General features: G+C 39.3%; 1 protein-coding gene across 2 annotated transcripts in view; it reads right to left on the bottom strand.

Annotated features, from left to right (window-relative positions):
* OTUD7B (OTU deubiquitinase 7B) overlaps nt 1–20,089 on the bottom strand; it is a 53,141-nt gene that overhangs the window by 6,918 nt on the left and 26,134 nt on the right. Inside the window, exons 2-7 of one of the 2 annotated variants that reach the window (XM_008054291.2) lie at nt 14,942–15,092; nt 10,749–10,931; nt 8,321–8,548; nt 6,832–6,933; nt 5,916–6,043; nt 1,167–1,279 (exon numbers count right to left, since the gene is read on the bottom strand). In XM_008054291.2, coding sequence (XP_008052482.1) covers nt 1,167–1,279; nt 5,916–6,043; nt 6,832–6,933; nt 8,321–8,548; nt 10,749–10,931; nt 14,942–15,026 — 839 coding nt within the window. In that variant the 5' untranslated portion in view covers nt 15,027–15,092. Of the gene's footprint in view, nt 1–1,166; nt 1,280–5,915; nt 6,044–6,831; nt 6,934–8,320; nt 8,549–10,748; nt 10,932–14,936; nt 15,093–20,089 lie in introns of those variants that run through there. The other variant, XM_008054292.2, reaches the window with a different exon arrangement.

Here is a 20,089-nt window from a genome sequence, read left to right as displayed (position 1 = left end):
TTCCCTTACTTGTGCATGGGTGGCCTAATCAGAAATCTGCAAAATATTTACTGTGCTTTCTCTCTCACCTTTAATCACCTGGCTTGACCAATTCCACCTCCTACGTGTTTCTTTTGTTTCCTCTGGCCTATCTTCAATCTACCACCCTGTTCCCACCCATGACCCTTTCCTGGATTACTAAAACTGCCTCTTGTCTATTCCCCTCCTCATCATCTATTCTGGTATCAGTGTGTTCAAATACTGAGTGACAAATTTGCTCCTGTCACTCACATACTCAATATTATATTCAATGGCTAAAGCAATGTTATTCAACAGTGGATGCTTGTTATAAACATGGATTTCTGGGCCTTACCTCAGCCCATCTGAACTGAACTTTCTTGGGGTGGAGGCCAGATAGTTGCATTTTAAGTAATTCTCCCAGATTATTCTTATGCATGATAAAGTTTGGGTAGATTATAATATTTAACTTTCTATTATAGAACATTTAAAACATATTCAATATTATAAAGAATATTATATTTAACTCTTATGTATCCATCACCCAGCTTCAACACTTATAAACACACGGTCAACCTCTTTTCTATTTATACCTCAATCTATTTCCCTATCACCCCCTGCCCCCACCCTACCGGATTATTTTGAAGCAAGTCCTAGACATCATATCATTTCATCCATATACACTTCAGTTTTTATCTCTAAAGAAATACAATACTCCTTAAAAAAAAAAAATCATAATACCATCAATACCACCCTAAGAATTTAACAATAATTAAACATGTAGGCATTGTTCTCATTTCCCCAGTTGTCTTATAATGTCCATTCATTCCAATTGGTTGATATGTCTCTTAAATTTGTCTAAACCAATAGGTTCTCTGTCTCTTTTTATTTTTCTTGCAAGTTATCAGAGATGCTTTAGCATGGCACACACAAATGTAGACTTCCCAGCCACATCTAACATTTTGCACCACATACTCTATATCCAGCAATACTGAACTACCTGCAGTTCCTAGAACATACCATGCTGTTACACACTTGGTACCCTTGCCATGGTTCTTCTTTTTTTCCTAATACCCTCTTAGCACAGAGCTCTCTCTATACCAGGCTGCTGAAGCCCAGTGAGGACTCTGTAAAGATCATTTCCTGCTTCCCCACTTAGCCACACTTACCCACCACAGTTGGCTCCATTGGTACCCAGATGCATTCGGGGTTCACTTGATGCAAGCTTGATCAGTTCATTCCACTCTTTCTGCCATTCATCCTCTGTGTACACCAGTCCTGACTATGTGAAAGACAGGCAGGGGACATTAAGCAGTTAGAGGCTAGGTTCTAAGAGGCAATAGCCATTCCGGCTTATTCAGTTACCCCACTCTCTATTCTCTTAGCACTTAGTTTATAATTGTGCTACAAAGTCAAATCTCTTCTCCCTTTCACAGTCAAGTTCCATTAAAGGACAGTCTATGACCTTTTTGTACTTTTGTTTTTGGGGGGGTTTTAAGTTGGAGTCTCACTCTGTCACCTAGGCTGGAGTGAAGTGGCTCACAGCCACTGCAGCTTTGACCTGCTGGGCTCAGGCAATCCTTCTGCCTCAGCCTTCCAAGTAGCTGGAACTACAGGCATGCGCCACCATGTCCGGCTAATTTTTTGAATCATTGTAGAGATGAGGTCTCGCCAAGTTGCCTAGGCTGGTCTTGAATCCATGGGCTCAGGCAATCCTCTTGCCTCAGCCTCCCAAAGTGCTGGAATTATAGGCGTGAGCCACCGTGCCCAGCTATATACTTCTTTATTTTCTGTTCTTTCTTGATTCATTGCAGTCTGGCTTCTGTTTCTGCCCTCTGGCCTACTCACTCACCCCACATACCACTTCACCTAACTGACTCTAGCAAAGGATACCAATGATCTTCTAATTGCTAAATTCACTGGACTCTAGTTCTCATCTTTCCTAGCTTTCATGTGGTTTATTTTCCTCTTTAAACTCTCTTTTAGCTTCCATAAAATTACTTTCTATTTCTCTAAAATTCCATAAAATTACTTTCTATTCCAAAAACATTGTTATTGTGTCCCTGAACTTAGCGCTGGTTCCCTCTGGGTGATCTCGTCTACCATAATCTCATCCACTACCATCTATATACTCATGTCTCCAAAACCTTCCTCTCTAGCCCCAACTTTCTTGTTTGTTTTTTGAGTTGGAGTCTCTCACTCTGTTGCCCATGCTAGAGTGCAGTGGCACACTCATGGCCACCGCAGGCTCGACCTGCTGGGCTCAGGTGATCCTTCTGCCTCGGCCTTCCAAGAAGCTGGAACTACAGGCACACGCCACCATGCCCAGCTAATTTTTTTTATTTACTGTAGAGATGAGGTCTCACCAAGCTGCCCAGGCTGCTCTTGAACCACTGAGCTCAGATAATCCTCTCATCTCAGCCTCCCAAAGTGCTGGGATTATAGGCATGAGCCACTGTGCCTAGCCCATTTTTCTGTTTGTTTGGTTTTTTTTAACCAAAGTCTCATTCTGTCATCCAGGCTGGAGTGCAGTGGCACGCATATAGCCACCACAGCCTTGACCTGGTGGGCTCAGGTGATCCTTCCACCTACCTCAGCCTTCCAAGTAGCTGGAACTACAGGTACGTACCACCTTGCCCAGTTAGTTTTTGATATAGAGAGTCGAGGTCTCACGATGTTGCCCAAGCTGGTCTTGAACCCCTGGTCTCAGGCAATCTTCTCACCTCGGCCTCCCAAAGTGCTGCCCCTACTTCTTAATTGCTATGTTCATGTATCAATATCCATACTGCCTATTGAGGGCTGCCACTTGTCCGTCAAACTTTATATATTCAAAATTAAAATACTGTTTTTCCTCAAACCCACTCGTCTTATATTTGTACCTTAAGGAGCAGAACCAACTATCACCCAAACAAGAAACCAAGGAGTTATCTAAGACTCCTCTTCTACTAAGATAAAGAATCCACCTCACACCTGGATTCTTTCAGTCAACAATTATTATGCATGAACTATTGCAATGCACCTTTAGCTGGCTTTACTACTTCCGGTACTCTTCTGGTTCATTTTTCTATAATGCTACTGGAAATATTTTTTCTCAAATTAAAATCTGGTGGTACTTGTTTCCTGCTGAAATGGCTTTGAAAATCTTTACTGCCTATGTTTAAAACTCCTTAGGTGTTGTATACAAAGCCCACTTCCTGATCCCTACCCACTTTTCTACCCACTGAATTAGCTGTAGTTCCTGAAATGTACCATGTTGCTTTATACCTCTGAGCTTTTGTCTAAGTTTCTTCTGCCTGGAACAGCCCCATTCCATATCCACCTAGTGAACAATTTCTCAACTCTCAGGACAGAACTGAAATATCACTCCTCTGTGAAGTCTCCTAAATCTCTCTGGTAGATCAACCACTCTTTCCTTTGTGTCCTCTCTCCTGAACTGCTATATAGACTTCTCTCATAAAAGGCATATATGTTATACTTTGTTGCAATTATGTATTTACATGTCCATCTCCTACTACTTTTAAGGTTCTGGAACATGTTTTATGTAATATGCCCATTGCCTATTATATGATCAGTAATCAATACATACATGCTAAGTGAGATTATAATTTTTATCAAAGGAGAGCATTCAGAGTACAAGCAATTTTAAAATATATTGGCTTAAAAAATAAAATAAAATATATTGGCCTTAGGATGCATATGATGATTTGAAAAATAAGTTTATCTTATTAATTTTATTTGGCTTACATTAGTATTAAAATGATCTTACAATACTTAAGTGCACACTGACAGAGTGGAAGGAATCACACTGGAAACATTAGGAGCACTGGGAACATATTTAATGGGAATTAAGGAACTATTGTGAGTATATTTTACTTTAATAATTAAAAAATGGCAAAGCTATTTTAAATTTGTAAAATACTACCACATATTTTATTTCAATTGAAGATAATGAGAACAATGCACAGGTTAAATAAGGGGTGCACTGGTCACTCTGATATACACATTCAGGAGTATCTCTCTCTTCCTCTCCTTTTTGCTTCATGTTTTAATACTCAGAGCCACTAGGTGGTGTACATTGCTAGCCTTAACTTTTGAGAAAATGTTTTACCACCAATTTCAACACAAAACAAGTAGGCACAACACTTATTTAGTTTGAATTTTGGTATTGGGGAATTCAAAGGAGCTCCCCAGTCCATCACACCCCACTTCCCATTTCCACTCCCAAGGTGGGGTATAATGCTATAATGGTCTAAGCTAAGACAATTATGTAGGCCACTTTTTCAGTATGAGCTTTTACTGTGCTGAACAAATGGAATAGGACGATTGCCCCTTCACTAGTCACTATTCTCTATGCATGCATTTCTGTTGGGGACACTGAGAGGGAAGAGTTGGCTGACCAGGGTTAGGGTTATTTGTGTATCTCCTGGCTAGTTACCATTATAATCTAACCCCATCTGTAAAATAACTGTAACAGCTTTAATAACTAGACACATCTATTCTCTGACTGTTGCTATCATTTCCACTTAATAGTTGGTATGCTCTGGTCTGGCCTTTTCTTGTCTCTGCAGTAGTCAAATTTAAGGCTCAGATATGATCTGAACTCAGCAGTGAAAAAGGCAAAGCTGACCACTGATTTGCTTCAGGTTCTAATTCTAGGCTGGCTCTAGCTCAGGCAAAAGAAGCTTTTCACAAGGTCCAGCCCAGCTTTTGGTGCTAATAAAGAATGTCACTTATGTGGCCTTACCCCCGTGGATTTATTTCCTTCAAGAATCTTCTGGTGGAAGACTCGTTGATCAAGGACAGTATCCTAATCTTATCATCTTCCTTTTAATAATTGGATTCTTTGCTTTTAAGGAAGAGACATAACACATTCTACTTACATATTTTAAGTCTTCAGGTCATAAAATTCTGAATAATTTAAAAAAACATCGTCTATATTATTGTCAGTTATGATAAAGCAATAAAAAGAAAAGGAACACTTCTGAAGAGACATTAACATATTCAATGCCAGAAAAATCCAGCCATAAACATGGCAAAAAATAGGTATACAAGAAGAGTAGGAGATATAAACATAGAAGACAGGGAGAGAACCAGAGGAAAAGGAAAGAGGAAGGACCATTATTTTCATATACGGTATATGAAAATATGCATACGGTAGGAAAGTTATTGGCAAACTTTTTCTGTATTCTGTAAATACTTTATTGAGGCTTTGCAGGTCATATGTTTCCACGCTGTTATTGTAGGAGGAAAGCAGCTACTAATGTAAACATACAGGCAGGGCTGTGTTCTGGTAAGAATTTTTTTTTTTTTTTTACAAAACCTTTTATGGGGATGGAAAGCACAAACAATCCATTGTTACTTGCTTATGTAAAAGCAGCCTCAACATTTGCCAAATTCCTGAGAAGTACCATCAAACTCAATTTAACAGGTATGCTTCTTAAAACTCTAAACAAACTAAAACTGAGTATCTGTAAAACAAATGGCATATATGTCCAGAAAGTCTTTTAAGTATTGAAATTTCTATGAGGGCTGAAAACATAAGTCCTTAAAAATTGGTCTAGTTTTATTACAAGCAAAAAAAGCACAACAATTCAAGAATCCTATAGAATTGTCATATCTCATTTTGCAAAAGACTGCCACTAAAGGCTATTGAGAACCTGCCACTAAAGTGTATCAGGTGAAAAGCACAATGTTACCTACCTCCTCTCTAGGTCTTGGTTTCCCCACATCAATTCTCAGGACTACATCAGAAGGCATTTACCCATGGGGTTATCTGCCTCTTCTACAATTTTCAGGATTATCAGGAGAGTAACACTGACCTAAGTCCCTGTAAGACCTAAGTACCTACTGGTAGGCACTGAGTGGCTTGGCAGCTAGGTACCTTTAGAAACAAGGTGCTCCCACCCAAGTTCTCCTACCTCTTTATTCTGCTGTGTTTGCTGCCACCTCCAGCGCCTTTTCAATGCCTCTTTCTCCACTCCCTTCTCCATCAGTCCATACAAAGATTTCCGTAGCATCAAGTCCCGATCATGGAAGCCCCACATTCCTGTGGCAAGAAAGCATAACAGTAAGACATCTTATCTTGACTCAACGCCACTTACTAATTGATACAAAGACCCTGGCATGAAGGAAATCAGGCTGAAGCCCAGGTTCAAAGAAATTCCTGCTGAGATTTAAGGAACAAGTACTTCATCGAGAAAGAAAAGATGCTTCCACTCTGGAGGCTCAAAGACTTCAAGAACTTGAAAGTGGATAATATACCACATCCCACAAACTCCTGACAGGAAGCCGTTCCCCTGAAGCAACTTAACAAACTAAATACAGAGTAGCAACAGTTAAGCCTGATCTGGCACACAGCAATCAGCATTCACGCTTGAGGGGGTGACTGAAAAATTGAGGGCAAATAACATATTGAGTTGTAAGGAAGCTTAATAATTTAAAGTAAATAAGTATTGCATAGAACTGCTGAAGACTTATCTTCTCATATCCCAAAATAATAAATATTAAGTAGAATTACACACACACACACACACACACACACACAGCTATATACTGTGTGCTAAACACTACTCATTACCCCCAGGGGTCAGCTCTCAGAGTGGGCCCAAGCTAATCCCTTTGCTCTCCTCACTATCTCACTAGTGAGGATAGGGCTCACTCCCATCACTTCCTGTGCCAACACACACACACACACACACACACACACACACACACACACACACACACCCTTGCTCTGAACCATCACTTCTAAGATCAAGGTTGGCTGGATCACGTCCTACACCTGAGACTGGCTTTCTTTCTACAGAGGAATGGAGAACCGCTTTTGAGACTCACCAAGAGAGGCAGCATGCAGGAGGCAGTTCCCATCTCCAGTAGTTGCCAAAGGAAGCAGTCTCTGACAGGTGGGGTCCACACTCACCCACCAGTTCAAACGCCCTGCAGAAACATGGTGGTGAAAGAAAACAAGTACAACAGATTATCCACGAAGCCCTTCCACTTCTTTATTTCTACAAGATGCCAAAGTAACCTCATCTAGGACACCTACCTAGAGCAAAACCATCTTCTTCACTTATATCTAGTCAGTCTGAATCTGGTGAGCATGACTGGTTAGGTCAGTGGGTCTTAAGTGGGGACAATTTTGTCCCAAGTGGACATCTGGCAATGTCTGAAGATAAGTTTGCATGTCACAACTACTAGAGGGTGCTACTAGCAACTAATGGATAGAGGCCAGGGATGCTGCTAAACATAATTCAATGCACACGGCAGTCTGCACAACAAAGAATTATCTGACCCAAAATGTCAATAGTGCCAAGGTTGAGAAGCCCTGGGTTAAATGATGAAGCCAAGGTCATAAGCTGAAACTTGTGTTGGCTACTTGGTCTGGCTCTCATTCCTTCCCTCTGGTCAAGAGGCCAATAAATATTGTAGCAACAAAACCATCATCAGTAAAACAAAAACAACTCAAAGCATGTATTTAAAGTATCCTGTGAGTTAGCAAGTCAGCATATGTGTAGTGCAGCTTTAAAGACATAAGCAGTAAGCTGGAGTATACGAAACACCCAAGAAAACGAGTCTCAATTCTATATAGTCATTCCACAACTGCCAACTCATTATTTTCTCCAACAGAGAAATATATTTTATGAATGACACTTTAAAGTTTTCTTGAACTACTGAAAAGCCTACAGAAAGAAAAACTGGCTTATAATTTCACCAGCCCAGAAAACTCACTAACCTAAAAAAACAATTACAAACAGATGCATGTGGTTAGTATAGAAGGTAAGTTATAAAATGAAAAATAAAAGCTTCCTTTCCATGGCCCCATCTCCTAACTCCAGTCCTTCTCCTATGGAAGTATTTTAATACCTGACTAGCTCTTCCAGAACTCACATCTGTTTCGTCCTATGATATTAACAAATTTTAACAATAATTTAAGATAAACACAATTGTAAAGGTAAATAAATTTGGGGAGAAGTTTCATGACTATAAATGTGACTTTTAGATTAATCACTACTGTACATCATCTACAGCACTGGTCATTTCTGTTCACAAGGGTGTTCTACAGCCAGTTATAATTAGTGTATTTTTTTCATGTGTCGATTTTTAGGTATTGATTCCTAAGCCTTTCATAGGTATATCTGGTTTCCCTTCCATCAAACAGGAAATTACCAGAGTAAAGGATCTAATCTATATTCTTTCTTTAACTTTAGTACATGACTGCAATCAGATCACACACTTAAACCAGAGGCTACTAAGAAAGCCCAGTTCTTCCATGTGGCTGCCTGTAGGTAGAGAGCAGAGAAAGGAGCAGGAAAAACTCACTGACCTGCCTGTTCCAGGGCCACCAGCATGGACTGCTCAATGAGGTCTCTCTCTATGAAACTGCGGAAATCTTCATTGTACACAGTGAGATCTGGAAGCTGGAAGGCACAGATGGGCATTTCCAGGGGGTGCTCACTGCTCCCCCCACCCCCACCATTGGAGGAGACATGGGACCGGGCCAGGGAAACAATGCTGGAGCTGGCGTGGGAGATGCCCCTAGACAGGCGTTTTTCTGCAATGAGAAATGGAGTTACCTTAGAACATACACAGCCAACTCAGAGAACTCTCTAACTGCTGTGGTGATGATTACCTCTAATCAGGGTTTACAGTCAGGAAAAAACTCAGTCTAACTGGTTGGACTTCACGACCCTTTTTCTCAAGTCAAATACAATTGGAAAAATATAGAAAGTGGAATTTTTGCAAGCACACATTAGCACCAAATATACATTCCCCTTTTTACCCTTGTTTGAAATTTCCCTGATTTTCCTCTTTCTGACTCTCCTTCCACTTCCATTTTCAACATGATAGTGACCCATTTGTTTAGCAACTTGGTCATTGTTTGGTGGGGGAAATAAGGAATAAAGGAAACAGGATTTAGTCAAATAATCTCTTATAATTCTCAGAGTCTTGGAGAATATAGAAAGGATTTCCATTATAGAAAAGAAAATTAATGACAAATCTTACATATTCAGTAACTTTCTTCCAGCAACAATAACATTGACTTATATTGTTTACTACAACTTTTCTTGATACCCATATTTATCAGAAATGTATAGGGACAGTCAACTTTCAGCAAGCTATAGAGGAAAACAAAAATGTAGTATATCAAGCCATTTCATTTCTTTTCAATACATGGCACCTGTAAATCCCCAGCAAATTGTAATCATAATTCACTCAGTATGGTATTATTCACTTGCATGACTTAAGTTATATAATGACTTAAGGATTATCAAAAAGGAGCAAGAGTTCAAAAGCATATTGGGTTGTTATCCAATATTTGCCAGAGATGATGCACAAAATAAATTAAGAGTTATCTAAAGTTATTTTATAATTATGTTATTTTAAAAATTTGTTTTAGGTATTTAAAAAGTACTATGTGCTCATGGTAAAAAGTAAAATACTATCAAAAGGTATAAAATTATTTTATAAAGAAATCTTCCTCTCACTCAAAATTCCTGAGCCCTTACCTGGGGCAAATTTTTTGTATCCATCTAGAAATTTTTATGCAATCTCCCCACCTCAGCCTTCCAAGTAGTTAGAACTACAGGCGTGTGCCACTATGCCCAGCTAGTTTTTTTTTTTGAGTTGGAGTTTCACTCTGTCGCCCAGACTGGAGTGCAGTAGCCGCTCCCGGCCACCGCAGCCTCGACCTGCTGGGCTCTGGCAATCCTTTCACTCAGCCTGTAGCCGGAATTACAGGCACGCGCTACCATGCCCGACTGATTTTTTGATTTATTGTAGAGATGAGGTCTCGCTGCCCAGGCGGGTCTCGAACCCGCAGGCTCCGGCAATCCACTCACCTCAGCCTCCCAAAGGCGCGGGATTACAGGCTGAGCCACCGAGCCCGGCTAATTTTTAAGTTTTTGTAGAGAGAAGGTCTATGTTGCTCAGGTTAGTCTCAAACTCCTGGTCTCAAGCAATCCTCCTGCCTCAGCCTTCTGAGTAACTGGGACAACAGGTGTGTACCCCCATCACCAGCCTACAAGTAGCTTTAAAATCACTTATTAAAACACAAACAAGAGAATACTACCTACATTGCAATCATCTTAACTTTCTGAATAGATATTGTAAGTTTTTTCCAAAACAGCACATCAAGTTCTATCTAACTATTTCTAACAGTTGCAGAGTATTCCACAGTAGGAGTGACTGCAAATTATTTAACCACTCCTTTACTAATGGACATGAAAAGCTTTCAAGGTTTAATTATTGTAAAATAATGCTGCAGTGAATATCCTTGTGCACCTATGTGTATGTGTTAATGTATGTATTTAAAGGAATATATATATATATATACACACACACACACATATATAATAAATTCCATATGAAGTTCTGAGTCAAAGAGTATATATGCATTTTAATTTTGATACTGACAAATATTAACAAATTACTCTTCAAACAGATAGATGATATAATGGCCCTTTTAATTCTACCTTTATGTATGACTTATCTCAACAAACAGATTGCTATCTTCCTCTACTTATTTTACAGTATCTGAACAATGTTTCTATACAGGATAACACTAAAGATGCAGAGAGACAGTGAGGGGCTCCATCAACTAGACAGATTGAGGTTACCTCAATTTGGCTTTGGCTGGTGATAAGGAGGAGGAATGGCACCATCGTCAAAGGACCACCAGACTTTTTGATTTAACTTGGCAGTCCCTTCCTTCCTACTACCTATACAGAAACGTCCCCCAGTTACCCCACTACCTTGAACGATGTCATCCTGCCGCTGTAGGATGGGTCGGGGAGGGCGAGTAGACTCAGAAAAACCTTTTTCTGGGGTCTTGGAGCCACCACTCCCTTCACTAAAGGATGCGGGTAGGTTCCCAGCATGAACTTGACGTAACTGTTCAAAATCACTGAGGGCGGCGCTCACATCCCAATTCTGTCCTGTCAGTAGACAAAGCAAAAAGCAAATTATGCACCCAGAGTACAGGGAAACTGGGGAAACACAGAAAGATCACACTAACTATCCTATCAAAACTAGCAAACACACACTCATGTTCACTGATCATTCTTCTTTCCCTGACCTTACTTTACTTCATAACACTTTAATCTAAAATATCAAGTTTCTTTATTATTTATTGTCTGTTTCCTAAATAAGTTCCATGAAGATAGAACCTATCTCTCTAAACTAAAAGAGCCCTTAGAGAGCTAGTAACCTGAAAGCAAAACTTCCTTTTACTGATAAAGGAAACAAAACCTAGAGAAGTAAGTGACTTGCCCAAAGTCACAGCTAATTTGCAGCAGGCCCAGCAGGACTCAAGTCCATGTATCCTAATTCTGAGCCCTAAGGGTTTCTTTGTCTAGATGTGCTCTAGCAGTGTGTCCTAAACCACTGAACTTATACACAAAGTTATGAGGCTGTGCTTTTTTCCTACTGAAAGGGTTTCTAGTTGTCATCAGCTTATCAAAGGAAGCTATATGTGGTCCAAATTTAAGAATCACTACTCTATTGAAGAAATTACCCTAAATAATTGATTTATATAGTAGATTTTTCCTTTGCTTCCTCCAGTTAAATTACTCAATAAATATCTACTGCATAATTGTTCATACTTTGTTCTGTTCTATTCCATCTGTCACCACCTTAATTCAATACTTGTCGCCTACTGTCCCAACCCCAAGTCACTCTAAAGAATCCAATGAGATTAATCTTTGTAAAGTTGTAATCATTTCAGTTCCACAATCAAAATCTTTAATAGCTTACTACTGCCTAATAATAAAGTTAGCACCCTTGTCTGATATTCAAGACTTTTATGGCCTGGCCTACTTTTCTGGCCTCTCCTCTGTGCTTCAATTTCTTTATTTGTGAAAGTGAAAATGATAATAAAGTACCTACTTCTTGGGGTGAAGATTAACTGAGTTAAAGTGCATAGAATAGTGCTTGGTTTTACTTATTACTTCTAAATCGTTACTGATAATTTAACTTCTAACCCATTACATTCACCATTTGTTCCAATTCCCTTTGCTCACTCTGCTCCAGTCACCCCAGCCTTGCTGTTCCTAGAACATGCTAAGTCTGCTCCCACCCCACGGTCTTTCCTAGAAGGCTCTTTCCCCAATATATCCACAGAGACAGTTCTTCATCAGCTTCAGAAACTATTCAAATGCCACTTTTTTTTTTTTTTTTTTTTTGAGTTGGAGTCTCACTCTGTTGCCCAGACTGGAGTGCAGTGGTGGCTCCTGGCCACCGCAACCTCGCCTGCTGGGCTCCGGCGATCCTTCCGCCTCAGCCTTCCGAGTAGCCAGAATTACAGGTGCGCGCTACCACACCCGGCTGATTTTTGATTTATTGTAGAGATTAGGTCTCGCCAAGTTGCCCAGGAGGGTCTCTAACCCAGGGGCTCAGGCAATCCACTCACCTCAGCCTCCCAAGGCATGGGATTACAGACTGAGCCACCTAGCCTGGCCAAATGTCACATTCTTAATAAGGCCTACCCTGACTACCCAATTAAGGATCACAACCCACCTCATCATTCCCCTTACTGTTTTCCATAGGACTTAACACCTGATAATATGCTTTATTATTTACTTAGTTATCATGTGTATTGCTTATTGACTGTCTCTCTTGCTAGAACATGTGGGCAGGGATTTTTGTTTTCTTCAAGCATCTAGAATAGCACCTGGCACGTAGTAGGTACTCAATAAATATTTGTTGGATGAATGGAGAACTTTTGTCCTGAATGAACAAATGAATTAATGATGTCTGTCTTGAGCACTGGATCTGTACTTCCAATTGTCTACAAATCTCCCTAAAATTAGGTCCTCCTAACAATCAACATGTCCAAATGTGAATGTCCATCATCTTCTTTCCTAAAATTTGCTTCTTCTCCCACTCCCATGTTCCCTAAATTCCCTAATTCAGTAATGGTATCACAATCCCTCCAGGTCCTGAGACTTCAGTCATTCTCAGCACCTCACTATTCTTCAGATCCCACTCTCACTCCTTTCTCACTATCCAGGGATTTCTCAGGGTTGTTCATACCCCTGAAACATCTCTCAATTTCATTCTTTCTTGTCCATTTTTATTACCACTGCCCCAGTTCATAACCTTTATCTGGTCTTTCGTCTTTCAGGGAGGAGTTGTCTGACTAGTCTCTGTTCCTAATCTCTCCCCTCTCTAGTGTGTTCTTTACACTACAACCAGGTAACTTTTAAAGAAAAAAGCAAGAAATAGAGAGAAAATGAGAATGAGGTCCTTTGATTCCCCTTCTAAATTATCTTAAATCCATTCATTTATCTATATTGCTACCACTGAAGTTCAAGTCACTATCATCTCTCACCTAAACTATGGCAAAATTCTGAACTGGTCTTACTACTTCTTTTCTGGCCACCTTCCAATCTATTTCATGCCCCACATAACCAGTACACCGTTAAAAACTCAAATCCAATCATGATTTGATTAAAATCCTTCTGCTTCCCAGTGAACTCAGAATAAAATTTAAACTCCTTACTCTGGTTCCTCATTTTCTGCTTCCTGCCTATCTAACCAGCTTCCTACCACTCTTGCACCATTCTTATTACCGTCTTCATGATTAGTTTCTCCAATGTGCTAAAATCTCTTTCACCTTGGGGTCCTTGTATAACAAGCCTATTTCTTCTGCATGAACACTCTTTTCTACATCCCTTGGTCTTTCTACTCTTACTCATCCTTCAGGTTTCAGTTCAAATATCACTTCCTCAGAAAGGCCTTCCTGCACTCAGATCTGTCTGACTTCTCTCTTCACTCTCATAGCACCCTCACACCCTTTCTTTCACAGCAGGAGAGAGAGAGAGTGAGAGAGAGAGAGTGTGTGTGTGTGTGTGTGTGTACATGCAAGGAATAATTTGTAACATCATTATGAGCCACACTCTGAAACCAGATTGCCTAGGTTCAAATCCTGCTTAACTTCACTGAGTATACATTTTAAAAATACTAATACTGGAATTAAAAAACTTATATTGGAGGGTGGTTGTGAGGATAAAGTAACATATCTCAAGTACTTTGTAAATATTAAACATATAGGTATTTAACACATGTTATAAAATAAATGGGGAATTATTAAAGATTGTTTTATAAAAGAGGAGGCATCTGAGCTAAATCTTGAAAGCTAAGGAAAATAATGGAGGAAAGGATACTGCAGACCTAGGAAATAACCTAACATGATTAGGGGAAGGTGACAAGACAAGCCTGACTAGAGCACAGGAAAAGTAGTAGGAGACGAAACTGAAAATGCAAGTTAAGGGCAAAGTTGCAGTGAATGAGTAAGCTGGAATTTAAGCCCTGATATATTTCCAAACGCATGCTCTTCTCTAAGCAAATGTCAAACTGGCACACCTTAGGCTAAGGGCTGATGATCTAAAAAATTCACCTATGTATGCTAAGAACTAGCCCTTTCCCCAAGGCCTGCCTGTTTGTGTCATTATATATTTCCATCTGTTAATTATGACTCTAAACAAAGAATTTAGAACATTCAAACTTGCATGTATAAACAGATACAAGTAAACAAAAACAGCAAACGAAAAAAAATTAATTCACTCAATGTAGAATTACTTATAAGTTAGGGAAGGAAAGAAACAAAACCATGGATAATCCCAAATATGAAAATCCGAAAGTAATTTGTATATAGAGAAATTTTACATATCTAGAATTATGTTTTCAATAAACTAATATAAAATTTCACCTGCATTACTTGAGCATAAACTAATAATGGAGAAAGTGGCCCTGGGAAACTCAAGATGAAAAAGGGATTTTGAATTTTAATAATATGATGGGTCACACACAGAGTATATCATTAGAATTAACCGTAGGATCTACCATATGCAAAGTATCTTCCTGATCACCTTAGCTGTTCCAAATCATTTTAACAATAAATACCACATTTTACTTTATCTTTTCTCATTCTCCCCCATGACTCTACCTTCCAAGAGATCTCGGGCCAGCCCTGGTTCTGCTCCTGTGGAACGGACAAAATCTGACAGGACAGCATCCATGTCCAGGGTCATGTGATCATCAAGTACTTTCAGGCAGCTGGGTGTAGGTAGGACATAGATCAAAATTCAAGTCTCCACCTGAGGAAGAAATAAACATATAAGGCTCAAATTATACTGGAAAAGGATGATCACAGCCCAATTTCAGCAGTTTTGTAACCAAATGGGAAAACTAACTACACTAGTTCATTCATTTCAGTTGAATTTTAAAACACAGTAGTTTAAAATGTATTATAAAGAGTAACATTTAGTTTCCTAATTCCTCATTAACATTTTAACTCCTGCATTAACCATAAACCTGTAATAACCACTCTGAATAATGCTTTCCCTCTACTTTTCTAGAGTGTCACTTTTCTAGCATGAGTTTGCTTATCCAAATGAAAGGAAGGAAGCAGCAGGTCACCACTCTAAAGAACTCCCCACCTGTGATATTCTCTAACATGGCACTTTGTTTATTTCCTTTCTGGCACTTAATTATCCTAATTTTTTCTTTTTTTCAGTTGCTATTAGCAACCTCCTTGAAAGCAGGGAACTTGTGTGTGTCATTCACTAATTCCCCCAGCATGTATCACTTGGCATAGTGCTTGGCACACTGGTCCTCAGTAAGTATTTGTTGAATAAATGAATGAATGAATAAACACTATACATCAGATAATTTTAGAGTTGACTAGTGTTTTGATACTAGCAGAAGAAACAGGAGAAGTAAACCAATAGCTAAAACTATTTAAAATAAAATAAGCTATTCCACACAGCAAGTGGGAATCCCAGAGGTTCATAACAAAAGTCAGTCTTTGTCTACTAACTTCATGAACCCAGGAAACATGTCTACCCCAAACATGTCTTTCTCCATCCTGAACAAATGATTACCAAAATTCACCTGAAAAGATTTCTTCTTTCAGACTCGGCTTTGGCAGAAACTATGTCCCCAACCTGACATCCTGGCACCAATCCAACATTCCTCTGAGGTTAACAGTCCCAACAGAGGAAGAAATAACAGAGTGAAGAACAATCTCAGACCAAATTTTGCCAGGTTTACAGTTCTCTGTAGAACAGGACTCATTCATAAAGTTGCCATGTACACACCTGCCCTACCATAACCACCAATGTCTACTCTTTTGGTGAAGGTCAAAAGTATAATTCTTGAAGGCAATAGGTGACTCAGGTTACTATTCAGAAACATCTCCTCTCAAACAGCCTAAAGTCTAAGAGTGACTTCCAGATACTTTTTCTTCATGCCTCTCCCATCCCAGTACAGTTTGTTCAGTGGTATGATCAGATCCTGATTTTCTGCATTCCTTAGAAATATGAAGACAGATAAGCAGCAAAGATTTGCGGGTTATAATACCAGTAGGCCTCTAACTTCATAACACAGAATTTTGGGGGTGAGGGGGTTGTGTGTGAGAGAGAGAGATGGCAAAATAGAAAGTGTTCTCTCTTGTCCTGTTCTAGTAGTACAAGAGACCCAGAGTGCAGGACATGACTTCCTCATATTTGTAGCCTCAACATCTGGCATAGCATCTGCAAGATAGTAGATAGTCAATAAATGCCTGATGGATAAAGAATTAAATGACTCAGTGAATCTCCACATTCCACCAGCAAATCAATCTATTTGAAGCTTAACAGACAAAAAAAACTCTAGAGTGCTTTTTAATCACCCCTCTATTTCTAAGGGTCTCTCATGGTCCTAATCCAGCTATTGAAGTTGTAAACACTCTCCTTTTTAAAGAGTTATCAACCATACTGTTAACTATTCTCTCTACTCTCATATGATATGGTTTTTACCTAAACTTATATGTATTACCTGGGTGACTTTGGTCAAATAACTTACAGGGTTTCAGTTGCCTCTTCTATAGCCTCAACTTGAATTAGATGACTCCTGAGATCCTTGTCAGGTTTTAAAAACGAACTTCTTGAGTTCACTACAGCCTCATAAGCTGTGATCCTTGAATTATCTTTCACTCTAGGTATTATCAGTATAATTTACTTGAGTTTCAATATCATAATTGTCAGAAAAGGGCTACTAATACATTAAAAACTTTTGGTCTAAGATACCTCAAATTCAAAATGTCCAACTATAAAGTAAATTCAGTTCTTACATTGAATATTTAAGAATTAAATTCCTTCAGCATTCATAGGTGAATAAATGGCTTATCCCTCCCTAACACAGGCAAGAAACCCACTTTAGTCATGGCCTTAGGTCACAGGAGATGGTAGCAGCTCAAGTAACTTATACACATGAATAATCCAAAACCAAGTGCATAGCTATAAAATACATTTCAATCTTCTCTCTTAAAAAAATGCAAAGTAACATAAAACCACTTTTAAAACTTTCTGAAAGAATGTAAGAAATACAAAATAACAATCAGCAAAAAGGTGTTCAGCAGAAAGGAAAAGGGCTGATTAAGACACAGGCATGTAGGCAGTTTTCCAGCCAGATACAGGCATCTGGGAGAAGGTAATGAAAACCATCAGTGTTATGGCATCACAGATCTCACATGTCAACACAGTAGGTAGGCCAATCTATTCAAAAAAACATTTAAAAAATAATTTAGAGGTCCAACATTATCTGAAATCACTTGCTCTTTAGCAAAAACCTGAAACACTAAGCCAAACTTCTTGGCAGCACACTCTTATATTTGATGCCTTTAGGCGCATGCATGCCATGGACTCAGCCCTAACCCCACCCAACAGGTTAGGACAGCAGCTTCTGTTACATCATCACCAACACCTGGCCTGAGCTTCTCACATTTCAAATGGGGATATCTCAGCCAATGACTAAAACACAGTCTTCGGCTCTGTCTCACCACACGGGAAGAAAATAAATAAACAAATAAATAAATAAATAAAAACAAAAACAAAAAAGAATGGATTTCAACCTTTCAAATAAAACAGAGGAGGCACTCAAATATTTGTTAATTGTATGGTATAAAGACAGATCTCACCTGACATCAAAACCTTCCAAGTGAAAGGGCTGCTAGCAATTGCTTAATCCAAATACCTGCCCCACACAAGAATTCTTCTATTACATCTCTGGCTGATAAATCACCTAGTCTGCACTTGAATACAAGGTCTGATGGAGACCTCATTACTTTTCCATAATGTCCATTTTATTATTTGACAGCTCTAATAGTTAGAAAATGCTTTTTAAAACTAAAGCAAAGGCTATCACCAGCTCCCAATCCCCATATAACTTTCACATAATGGTCTTTATACTATTCTCCAAAACAATACAAATATACCCATGTGCATGATGGAATTTTCATGGAAAATTATTAGATAAAGCATTTCTTTATATAAACATTTGTTGTAGATCAACATCACAATGTTACCATGAGTCAGCCAATGGCCATTTTTTTTTTTTTTTACAAAATCCTTTCTTTTATCAGTAATTTCTTGCACCTGTATTCATTTGTAAATGTTTGTGTGAACCCTATCATACAAACTCAGCATGCTGAATAAATGAAGTACGTTGTTCAAAATTCACTTCTGCTGCTCTCTTTGCCTCTCACCCCTACACTTCCACTTCCATGCCCTCTTGAAGTGATGACAGTAGTCAAGAATAAACACTAACAAGTCAATTTTAGTTAAGTACTTTCAAAAACACTCTTATTCCTTAATGACAAAACTTCTGCAGCAGTCTCATTATTCCAAATTTACAAATGGAGAAACAAAAAAGGTTTGAAAAGGCAGGTGGGTGGCCCAAAGTCTGAACTCAATAGTCTGAACCCACACTCTTCCTGCTGTACCATACTGCTCCTCAAAGGACTAGGGCATGATTGATTCCTGGAACAGCCCTGATTCTACCCATTTAATTCTTTCAATATAGGAAAGGGCTGTACAGCTCTCATATTGTTCATAGACTTAAAAAATTTGCCTTACATTTTCCTCACTTCAAATCCTACCATCTTCCTGAGCAATTTCAACATCCACCTGCACAATTCATCTAACATTTCTGCCTTAGAGTTTCATAATCCCTTCAAATACAGAGACCTCCAGCTCCCCTACAATAGCTCAGACCTGGACCCTGCTCTTTCCTAAAACCATTCCACCTCTAAATCTTTTTTTTTCTTTTTTTTGAGTAGGAGCCTCACTCTAGTGCCCAGGCTGGAGTGCAATGGCATCCTCACGGCCTCTGCAGCCTCGGCCTGCTGAGCTTAAGTGATCTTTCTGCCTCAGTCTTCCAAGTAGCTGGAACCATGGGCATGTGCCACCACACCTGGCTAATTTTTGATTTATTGTAGAGATGAGGTTTCACCAAGTTGCCCAGGCTGGTCTTGAATCCCTGTACTTAAGCAATCCTCTCACCTCGGACTCCCAGAGTGCTGAGATTATAGGTGTGAGCCACCATGCCTGGTTCCACCTCTAAATCTTAAGCTGCAACATCTTACTCTGACCACAACCTCATCTTCTTGCAGCTTTTCCTCTCTACTTTTAAACCTTTCTTATCTCATGAGGACATCCAATCTCTTAACCACATTATTCATTAATTCAGCAAAAATTCATGGAGTGCCCATGTGTTAGGCACTATGCTCAAGATTAAAAACACAACAGTGAACTACACATAACACCTATCTTCATAAGTTTTCAGTATGGAGGAGGAAAACTCACACAATTTCATAATTATAATAAAAGTGTTGTAGGAAGTCAGGAAAAGCTTCCTCAAGAAAATGATGTTTCATTTAAGAACTGAAGAATAGCCAGGTATGGTGGCTCACACCTGCAAACTCAGCACTTTGGGAAGCAGAGGCTCAGGACTGTCTGAGCCCATGGGTTCAAGACCAGGCTGGACAACTTGGTGAGACCTCATCTCTACAATAAATCAAACAATTAGCTGGGCGTGGTGGCACATGCTTCTAGTTCCAGATACTTGGAAGGTTGAGATGGAAGGATCATCTGAGCCTAGCAGGTCAAGGCTGTGGTGGCCATGAGCATGCCACTGCACTCTAGCATGGGCAACAGGGTGAGACTTTGACTCAAACAAACAAGAAAAAAGAACTGAAGAATAAGTAGCAACTGGAATGACAAACTAGAGAAGAAAAAGTGCTCCAAACATAGGAAACATATGTCAAAGTTCTGTA

This window comes from Carlito syrichta, unplaced genomic scaffold, assembly GCF_000164805.1.
Source record: "Carlito syrichta isolate Samal-C Ts95f unplaced genomic scaffold, Tarsius_syrichta-2.0.1 Scaffold289400, whole genome shotgun sequence".
NCBI classification, from domain to species: domain Eukaryota; kingdom Metazoa; phylum Chordata; class Mammalia; order Primates; family Tarsiidae; genus Carlito; species Carlito syrichta.
Note: the sequence above shows the minus strand (reverse complement) of the source record. Positions and strands in the feature narration are given on the sequence as shown.